The sequence below is a fragment of the Colletotrichum costaricense genome (genome assembly GCF_030867565.1).
Source record: "Colletotrichum costaricense strain IMI 309622 chromosome Unknown Scaffold_10.1, whole genome shotgun sequence".
In the NCBI taxonomy this organism is placed as follows: domain Eukaryota; kingdom Fungi; phylum Ascomycota; class Sordariomycetes; order Glomerellales; family Glomerellaceae; genus Colletotrichum; species Colletotrichum costaricense.
In genome coordinates, this window is record NW_026848239.1 from 783,384 (window position 1) to 793,714 (window position 10,331).

Here is a 10,331-nt window from a genome sequence, read left to right on the forward strand (position 1 = left end):
CAATGGTTTGCTTTGGCGTGCCTCCGAAACTCCAACGTCCGATTTGCGCTTCTCCAAAAGAGATATTGGACAAGCGAGGGCCAATCTAGTCTGTTACGCGGGAACGGATGCCAATGTTCGGATGGTCGTCTCGTACGATTCGGCTTACTTTCTCCCTGGTCGTAGGTTGTTTTTGAAGAGAAAAAAGAAAGAGCTTGCAAATAGGAGAAAGCTCGGCGAGAAGAGAGTAGGCAGAAGAGGCGGAAGAGGAGGAGAGCATGAACGTGGGCGGTGGAGGGGTGACGAGGAAGTTATTAGTTTAAGGCATAGATAGGAAGTCGGAAGAGTCACCCGCGCCCTTTGCTGAGGACCTGGACTGGAGCTGGCTGGGTGGGCTGCGCGCACTTCCCGAGGCGAAAGCTGGGGAATGAGACCATCTTGGGCTACGGAGTACGGTGCCACTGCCAGGGAACGCGTACGAAGTAACGAAGTACGGATAGCGCATCCATGGAAAACAAGCATGGATGGAAAAGACAGACGGGAGAGAGATAGAGGAATTCCCAGTCCACAGTCAGCCAGTCTCGCTCTTGCTTTCCAGGGTCTCCCCGTTGTTGCCCGCGAAGCGCGAAGCGGCTAGATTCGCCTGGATATCCACCCAGTAATTGCGCGATCCACTGCCTCGCATAGCAGTGGCGCCCTTTGCACTTGTATCCGTACTACGTACTTTCCCAAAGGTAACTAAATGAAATCCGAAGGCAGGGACTCCGCAAGGTAGACTTAGCTTCACTTGCCTTGCAGCTCTGACATTTTCTCTCCCGTTGTCATTTGCCATCCATCTCACTAGGCAAGTACCTAGCAGCCGCACCAATATGGCACGAGGTAAGGTAGGTGCAACTTACAAGTCGTGCCTTCCTAGAGCTTTCTTTCATCCCACCAGGGCACGTTGTAAGCGAACCGCTGCTTGCCAATCGCCTGACTCATCCGGCCAATGACACACCAGGGAATCTACATCCCGTAGCATCTTGCCTTTTCAAAGCTTGGCATCCCGCATCCTTCTTGCCATCTCTTTGCAGATCTAACCAACTTTTTATGTTTTTGGCAGTTTACCCGCCGTTTGGAACCTTTCCAGCGGGTGGGAGCTACTTCCAAGTCTGTCCCTTAGTTCTGTCATCGACACTCAGTACCTATACTCCGTACTTACCCGTATCCAATGTATTTACATCCCGGAGCTGATAAGAAAAGACGAGACAGAGACGAGCCCAAATGCGACGCATCCCGCCGAACCCAGCAAAGGGGCCCGTCGGCCGCCTCCCCGGGCTCCGCCGTCGTGACCGGGACCCCGGAATCTTATCCATCAACAATAACATCCGACCAACGGACCCCAAACAATCAACACACGCAATCCCATCGTGTAACATTCCGCCGCATCCTCCCACTCATACTCAAAGAATCACAGGGCAGGCTCGCAATCTTCAATATTCTCTTTTCGCGTGCTATTAGTGGTAACTGCCACCCTTGAACTTCCCATCAGTATATCCACCTGTGCTCCGTAGTGTTATGGCTTTGGTTCACGACATCCCCAGCCCAGAACATCCGTTTTCTCTGCCCGGCCCATTCCCATCCCCTCCACTTCCACCATCCATCCCCCAGCCTCCACCAGCGCTAACAGTTTTGCCCCTCCTCTCTCTCCATCTCCCCTCCGAAGTTCCGCCAGACTGCCAGTCTTTTCGCATAAGTATCAGACAGGGTTACAGCGCGGCAACGCGGTCAGCTCAACTCAGCCTGGTTTAGCCTTTTGTACCCATCCCCTATCTATCCCATCCCGTCCACTTCCCCGTTGTGCCCGTATCGCTTTACAGGCAATATCCCACCATGCAACCGTTGTGACGTCCATTACGTACAAGCAAGACCTTTCTTTCGTCCATGGTGTAAAGTAAAGACATATCCCCCATGCGCATGCGCATCTGGATGCACATTTGTCTTTAATTGCCAACATCTATCCGTAAGAGGGTAGCGGTGGCCTCTTTGGGCTGGGCCAGAAATGGATTACTTGATGTGATAATCTCATCGCATCTCGGATCGGGTTGAAATCCCAATCTCAGATCTCCCCCGGGAAACGAAGGCTATTGGTTCGCACCGGCAAAAATTGCTGCATGAGGCAAGCGGAGTCGTTGTGTCAGCATCTGCGAATACACACCTTCGTCTGACCGAGATCAGATTCAAACCGACGCCGCAGCCCACTTGCTAGCAGACATCATTTCATACTAGGTAGCTAGCAGGCCGTTGCTCTTGTCGTTGGTGATGTGCCTGGTCACTGTGTTTGCTCTGTTGGTAGTTATGCGTATAATAACCAGGTTAGCTTATGAAAGTCCTCCAAGAACTTGGCGTATTACGAGGGCTGGAGGTTGACCGTGATGAAGAAACGGTAACCCTTAATCAGTAGGAGTGTCCACTGATGCTATGTGTATATACTATATAGAATAACGAGAATCGCCTGAGCAATCAGTAACGGTAGAACATTAATCGAATAATACCTTTTATGGCGAGCCCCCAAACCTAGCCATAATACTGTAAGAGTGTTCAGCTATGCGAACGTCTCCGAGCTCATGGAGAAAGTCCTTGGTAGTCGACTGGAAAATGCCACACTTCCTTTGCCACGTTCATTTGCGTATCAGGCTCAAAGATGATAGCCGGCATGCTGCCCATCGCATCGTCGGGCTTCGGCCTGACCTGGTTGTGCAAATCGAAACCGTACAAGGCTGCGGCTCGCATATTTGCGTTCGGTTAACCGGGGATCTCAAAAGATTTATATGCATTCAAGAACATTGTCACTTTTCGAATATGTGTAAACGTTAAAACGCCTCTTCATTGCAGCTGATCCGTCTATTGATGTGGGATCTCATCTGTCTGATGACATTTCGAATGCCACTCACAGACGTAAGATTACTATACAGTGTATCGTGTCCCAGTTCCATGCCTGAACCTACGATCCCAGGTCCCCCCGAACACCCTGAAATCATCTATTTCTCCTCTACCCAGTCGGGGTTCTGCAAATAGTTAGCAACGCACGCCTTCACTTTAATGACGAATCCTCAAACGTACCTTCTTGAGGATCACCAATCCCTCTAGTGTGCTGTTCAAGCTGATGTACTGCTCATCCTCAAGCTCCGCACGCTCGCCGTACGCCAAAACAACCGGCGTGCTCTGTGTTTGCCAGCCGGTGATAGTCTTGGGCCGACCCGCCTGGCCGACAACATCAACCGCCTGACCAACGCGGACGTTGACCTTCAACGGCTTCAGGTCCTCGTCCAACGTCACCAAGAAACGGGGGTGCATAGCCGTCACCAGGAAGTAGAGCAGGTAGTGTGAGTTAGATGTGATGAACGACTTGGCATCGATCATGGCGACCAGCACGGCGAGCAGACCACCCGTAGACACGCGCGAAAGAACGTTGCGGTCAGTGTGGAAGGGGTTGACCGACATGGTACCCTTGCCCATGTGCAAAAGACCTTGAGCAATGCGCACCATGAAGAGAGACTCCTGGTCGCGGTGGTAGAAGCTGGCCAGCTGTCTAAGAAGCTGGGCAAGTCTGGCGTTGTTCGTACCCGCACCCAGGAGACCCATGGCGAAGATGGCATTGATAGCAACGTCGTTGTCGTTGTCGTGGGAGTATCTGGAGAGCGTGTCGTAGACCTTCATCTGGGGGTTGCTGGGGCTGATCAGACCCATGGCCAGAGGAACTGCTCTCCTGATGTTGGGCTCGCCGTAGTGCATCAGATGGCCGAATTGCCGAAGAACCATCTCCTGGCCCACATCTTCGCCCATGGCAACGAGTGCGATACCGATTACTGCGTATGACTGGAGGAGCTCGTCACCCTTCTTCTCGTCTGAATCCTCAATATGCTCGTTGCAAATGTGGAGCAACTCCTGGATCTTCAGGACAGCACCGGTGCCTGCCCAAGCACAGATCTCAGCCAGCACGGCCGTCGGCTTCGCCATCGGGTGGTCAACAGCCTTGAGGGTCTCAAGGATGACGTCGACTTCTTCCTGACGGCCAAAGAAGAGCAAGCCAAGACCAAGTGCCAGGAAACGAGTCCACTTGTCTGTAAGCTGGCTCTTGCGTTCATCGTCCAGCAGAGTTGTGACGATAGCCTCACTGATTTCGGGGTTGGAGGAACCAACAAAGATCAGACCACAGGCCAGGGCAGCCATGGCGGAAATTTGCATATCCTGGGAAGAATCAGTGATGATGGGCAGGAGGAGCTCCAAGGTAAAGTCGTTGTTTGAGCCGGCGTAGGAGAGACCCAGGCCCATGATGCTGGCGGTTCGGACAAGAGGGTTCTTGTGGTGCAGCTTGTCCTCGTCACCCAACAAAGCCAAAGCGGGCTCAGAGTCAACACGCGCTCCGGAGTTCATGATACCAATGGCAAGCATCGAGCCAGCCAAGATCTCGGGCTCCGCGGCATAGGTGTACTTGTCGATCTTGTCCAAACCAGCCTCAACGTCCCATAGCAACAGAGTACCCAGAGAGGCCACAGTCGACATCATGCCGTCGCCTTTAGTCTTCCATACCCAGCTTTCCTTGTCCTGCTCAACCAGCATCATCTTGTCGTTACCGAAGCCGGCGTTTACAAAGGCGTTGACAAAAGCGGCTGCCAGGTTGTGGCGAGCTGAATCAAGGTTGGTCATGCCAGCAACACGGCTGCTCTCAAGGTGGCTCTTGTAGATGTCTTCTGTAGTCTTGGGGTCCAGAATGTTGAGCTCCTTACCCAGGGACTTGAAGTGGTCGGACAGCTTAAGATTCGACAGGCACTCCACGACAGCCTGGGAGTCCGCGTCCTCTGCGGGAAGATCCAGGACAATACGTTGCCGCGCGATGAGAAAAGCGAGCTGCTTCTTCAATGCGGGATCTTCGGCCTTCTCAAAATCGGCCTTGATGAGTTCGACGTCGTTAAGGCGAATGGCAAGGGTCATTGCCAGGGCGTACTCCTTGTATGTGAGGTAGATGTCGTGGGCGGTCTTGAGGAAGAGCTCGTTGTCGGGGTAAGTCAGCAAGTTGACCATGCTGACCATGTAAAGGCAGACGCGGCCGTATGTGTCCTTGTCGAGGTGGTTGGGGATCTGATCGATGATCTCGAGCTCGCTCATCAAGTCCACAGCATCTGCCTCGGCGTTGCTCTGCAAGAAGAGCGGAATGAGAATCAAGGCAAGGTCGACCAGATCCTTTGTCGGCTCGTCGGCGTTTATCCTCTTTCCGTACACCTCGCCAATCTCCAGAGCCAAATGCCGGGTGTACTCGTGGCCCCATGATCCAATGTCGGATGACGGTGCAAGTAGGCGGTACTTGAGAGTGTCTTGTCGGTCCTCGTCGGAATACGTCATACCAATCACTGACAAAACATCTGCAAGTGACGTCTTGTTCTCTCCCGTCGGCCAATCCTCGAATAGTTTTGTCATCGTCTCGTAGTGTGGTCTCAGGAACTTCAGCGGTTTGGGCACAGCCGTCATTGATGAGGTTGACGTCTTGATGAAGTTCTTCATGGCCTCGAGGGCCGGCTTGTAGAGAGAGGCATCGGATTCCTAGAGCCAACGTTAGCATTTTGCACACGATGCTAGCATTTCAATCACGCAACGCACCGTGAGGCGCTCGACGAGCATATCCAGCTCATTCTTCAGCTGTTGGTCCTCTTCGCTGAGCTCCTCCGCAGCTACGAACAGTTAGCCCCTCATCAATATCGCAAGACAACCCGTATCGCTCACAATCGATAATCTTCTCGTCGTCCTTCTTGCCATTAACCTGGGCTTTCTCCTTCTTGCTCTCCTCCACGGCCTTTCCCTTGCCCTTGTCGGCAGCGGTAGGCTTCTCGCTGTCCTGCGCCATCTTGACGTGTGTTTGTGGACTCTGTATAGGTGGGGTAGGTCCTCGGGAGTTTGGTCAAGAATCGGCGCGTACGTCTGTGCAATTCGTCAAGGAGTGGACGTCGGATCGATGGTGTGCGGTTGAGAGAAGGATAGAGTGGTGGATGGTTGTGATTCGTGAGGGAGATGGAAGGTGATGGTAGCTTTGTAAAGCTAAGCAACAAGTCGAAGCTCCCCGGTTGCGTACGAGCCTGGCCTGCCTGCCGCACAGACACACCTGGGCTTGGAGTGTTCAGCCTGCCACGTGACCGCCGGAGTCGATGACCCCATCCCGGCTTATCTTATCATATCTTGTTCACCTTATCGATAGCGCACATCCAAACCCCGGCTGCTTTTTTTCCAATGGAGGGGTTCTTGGGCACCGAATTCAGTACCTTGAGATCTGGGGGAAGAATTTCAACTCCAGACCAATTTTTCCAAATACGTATTGTTGCGATCGCACAACTTCCTAGATGCATTTAGATACCAAGGCACTGCGGCACTTGGCCGCTGAGGACTGGAAGGTCCTCGCAGCAGTTCGTTCCCTCACCCTACCCCTCCATAACCCCTCCAGGCAGCCCACTTACAGGATCTACAGGTTGAACAAGGCACCAAGAACCACGAGCTGGTCCCGACGTCACTGATCGAGAAATTATCGCGCCTCCGTGGTGGCGCAAGCGGAGTTCACCGCTGCATCTCCAATCTCGCCAAGGTTGGCCTCATCGCCAAGGTCAAGGAAGCCAAGTATGATGGATACCGCCTCACCTACGGCGGTCTCGACTATCTCGCGATGCACCAATACTCGACGCGCAAGGAAGTCTACAGCGTTGGCAGCAGAGTCGGAGTCGGCAAGGAGAGCGACATTGTCATGGTTGCCGACGACAGAGGCGTGCAGTGCATTCTCAAGATCCACAGACTCGGTCGTATCTCTTTCCGGACAGTCAAATCGAACCGAGACTACCTCAAGAACAAGCAGTCAGGATCCTGGATGTATCTTTCCAGGCTCGCCGCAATGAAGGAGTTTGCTTTCATGAAGGCACTGAAAGATGAAGGATTCCCGGTGCCCGAACCTATCGCTCAGAACCGACACACCATTGTTATGTCCTTCATCGATTCGTTCCCTCTCCGCCAAATATCCAACGTCCCAGACCCTGCGCTGCTCTATTCTGAGCTGATTGATCTGCTTCTCCGCTTGGCTAAGCATGGACTTATCCACGGCGACTACAACGAGTTCAATATCCTCATCAAGGAAGAAGTATCCGTCACAACAACAGAAGAAGGGGATGAGGAGACCGTCAAGTTGGTACCCATCGTCATCGACTTCCCCCAAATGGTGTCGATGGATCATGAGAACGCAGAAATGTACTTTGACAGAGATGTCAACTGCATCAAGCGCTTTTTCGAAAAGAGGTTCAAGTTCACCCCTACGACACCAGGACCGTTCTACAAGGACGCAAAGAAGTTGGTTGGCAAGGGCGGTGCCACAAGAATTGATGCGACCTTGACGGCATCTGGCTTCACAAAGAAGATGGCCAAAGATCTGGAGAAGGCCATTCAGGAACAGGCCTCTTCCAAGAACGAGGAGGGCGAGTTCGTGGGCGAAGACGACGACGAAGAGTACGGCTCCGAGGAAGACGACGAAGAGGAGGAAGACTCAGGCGATGAGGCGCCAGACGCGGAGAATGCAAGCGTCCCAGCGGCAAATGGAGATGGAAAAGAAGTGCAGACAGGTGGAAGAGCAGAGGATGAAGTTGATACCCAAAAATTCTCAAAGTTGACGGTGGCCGACGAGGCCTGAGCCGTTGATGAATCGAATAATAAGCACTTTACTACTTCCAGAAATCCTTCTGTCGCTTGGTGATACACAATCATTTACTGCGAGCATGGATCTTCTGTGATTGGAAATTTCATGTTATAATTCCCGACTTCATGATTCTGTGGCCAAAAAAAAAGCGGTACGCCGTCCCGATTTTGATCTGCCTCCCAAAAACTAAGGTACAAGAACTAATAGCTGGCGCCTTTCATACAGAACGCATCAAGAGTATGAGCTACCTCAGAGCATAATATGTTCCCTGATCAAAACCATACTGCCATGTGTGCTGAAACGCAGAAACTCCGAAATCTGCGGAACAAGACGAGGAATGATGCACCCGGAAAATACGCTGACGCTCCTATTCCATCACAACGCAAATTCACTTCTTCTCCTTCTTGCAAATCGGGGACGACTGGGTGCTGACAATGATGGGCGTGGCCGAGTCGGCGTGGATAGTCACGCCTTCGTCGCTGTCGTTGGACGAGATCTCGGCAACGGTAGTCTCCGCGGGTGATCTGAACAAGCAGGTTAGTCAAGAAGAATGCTCCAATGGCGAGAATGGTCACCGTACTGGGTATTTCCCTGAACAGTGCCCGCCTGGTAGTCATCAGACTTGACCCCCTTGCCCATCCGATCGAGACCGCCAGTCATGGAACGAGGGGCGTAGCTGTTGAGTTTGGTTAGCGGCTGAAATCACAGATGACCTGAGTGACGAGTGCTCACCTGTTCGGTGTGGAATGCAGAGCACGTTTCCAGGCCGGCTGATTGTACATATTGGGCTGGATGCCAACCAAGGGAGTACCGTAGGCGCCGATGTTGTACTCGTTGGTACGGAACTGGCGGCGCTCAGCAGTGACCCGCTTGAGTTCCTTTTGACCAGCAGTGTCGGCATAGCGAATGTTCATCACCATGCCCTCCTCGCCGATGGGGATGCCGTTGAACTGCTTAATGACGGCATCGCAAACATCGCGGGATTCAAAACTGGATCAATTAGAATACGGCATTCATGAGTGTTCGGAAGCCGCTTACCGAGCGAAGCCAACACCACGGCTGTTGCCCATGCTGTCACGCAGGATCTTGGACGACATGATGTGGTAACCTCTGAAGATATCGCCGAGGTCCTGGAGGTGTCAGTATTGAGCAAATCAACATCACAGAATATGTCAAGTGCAAACTCACATTCTCCGTCAGGCTCTTGGGGAGGTTGGAGATGTAGAGGTTGGTTGAACCCTCATCGCCCTCGGCCTTGAGGCGAGAGTTGAAAGATTCCTGCAAAACAGGTCAGACAATGGGGGCTGAACAGTGGGTAGTTGCAGATCAGAACATACACGAGCAAAGCCGACCTCGTATCCGAGACGATGGAAGCCCCGGATACACATCTCCGAGTCGCGGACGTCGAAGAACTTGGCAAAGCCAAACCTGCTTGATCATCAGCGAAGAGTAAAGAAAAGGGAACTCGAACCAATATACCCTTTGCAAGCACCAGTAGACGTGTCAATGATGGCTTTGGATGTCTCCACCTCGCCAAAGCGGGAGGCGAAGCGGTACAAGAGCTCATCATCAGTAGTCGGATGAAGACCGCGAATGTAAACATTGCGGTTGCCCGGGATCCTATTCTCTAAACTCTGATCCAGGGTCTTCATCTGGGTGGCAGGGGTGAAAACGGCAGGAACGGCCTTGGGGACGGGAGGGTCCTGCTTGAGGATCTCTTCCAAGTTGCGGTCGACCGGGATCGTGATGACGCCGTGCTTGGCAGCAGGTTCAACGAAAATGTTGCCGCCAACAAGCTGCTGGGGAGAAGGCGTGGTGTAGGTTGAACAATCAAGGGCAGCAACGCGGGGGCCCTTATCATTCTTGCCGGCACCGCTGTAGAAAGGAGTCGTAGGAGCAGATTCGGTGGTGGTGTAAGAACCACCACTGTGACGACGATTCTCAAGACCTGGCACGTCGTTGCGACCGCGGTTGGTGCGGTCCTGGAGAGCCGAGTTGCCACTCACAGCGCGACCGGGGGTGAAAGGCATCATGGGGTAGGGAACGTAGGGACTGAATTGTCCAGGCGCAGCCAAGTAGCCACTCGGTCCGTACGGACCCTGAGAGAGGTGGTCCATACCCAGAGCAGAAGGCAGATGAGGAGCCAGAATGTAGTCCTGGGGAATCATGTACGGATGGCCGGTCGCCATTTGTCCCATACCGCCAACGTTGTGGGACATGCCGTTACCCAAGGTCATGTTTTGGAATTGACCGATGGCACCATTCAAGGCGTCAACGCTGCCCATCATGTTGGGCATCTGGTTCTCAGGGAACTGGCTGGCGTGATTGCCGGGCCCAGCATAGGCGACGGAGTGCTTGGGATCCATGGTGTGAGTCTGATAAGACATAGTCAAGTCCGAAGTCTTGAACATCAGTCAGAAGGGTGCCAAAAGCTTTCGCCCGCGTCAAGAAGTCGCAAGGCACTGGGGCGAGTGCCATGATGGGAAACGGACGCGAAGTCCGCGTTTGGGAAGGACGCAATATCGTACTTACAGGAACGATGTCAATGGGTTCCAAGGGTTGAAAAGAAGAGTTGGATCGGGATTACTGCGAATCGGGACTGTGTGCTGGTCAGCGAATGAAGTTTGCGTAAGGAATGAATTGTGATGAA

General features: G+C 53.0%; 3 protein-coding genes across 3 annotated transcripts; 1 reads left to right on the forward strand and 2 right to left on the reverse strand.

The window, feature by feature from the left end:
• Positions 1-2,999: 2,999 nt before the first annotated feature.
• On the reverse strand, positions 3,000-5,860 carry CCOS01_09862 (proteasome/cyclosome; the record flags this gene model as incomplete). Its single annotated transcript, XM_060458019.1, has 4 exons — positions 3,000-3,026; positions 3,082-5,559; positions 5,617-5,687; positions 5,740-5,860. The coding sequence occupies 4 exons, from the start codon at positions 5,858-5,860 to the stop codon at positions 3,000-3,002; spliced, it is 2,697 nt and encodes an 898-aa protein (XP_060311184.1).
• A 490-nt stretch (positions 5,861-6,350) lies between these two features.
• On the forward strand, positions 6,351-7,675 carry CCOS01_09863 (RIO1 family protein; the record flags this gene model as incomplete). Its single annotated transcript, XM_060458020.1, has 2 exons — positions 6,351-6,413; positions 6,476-7,675. The coding sequence occupies 2 exons, from the start codon at positions 6,351-6,353 to the stop codon at positions 7,673-7,675; spliced, it is 1,263 nt and encodes a 420-aa protein (XP_060311185.1).
• A 394-nt stretch (positions 7,676-8,069) lies between these two features.
• Positions 8,070-10,047, reverse strand: CCOS01_09864 (RNA recognition domain-containing protein; the record flags this gene model as incomplete). Its single annotated transcript, XM_060458021.1, has 7 exons — positions 8,070-8,205; positions 8,262-8,357; positions 8,414-8,671; positions 8,720-8,811; positions 8,870-8,959; positions 9,019-9,109; positions 9,161-10,047. 7 exons carry the CDS (start codon positions 10,045-10,047, stop codon positions 8,070-8,072), a joined length of 1,650 nt encoding a protein of 549 aa, XP_060311186.1.
• Between the last annotated feature and the right edge of the window lie 284 nt (positions 10,048-10,331).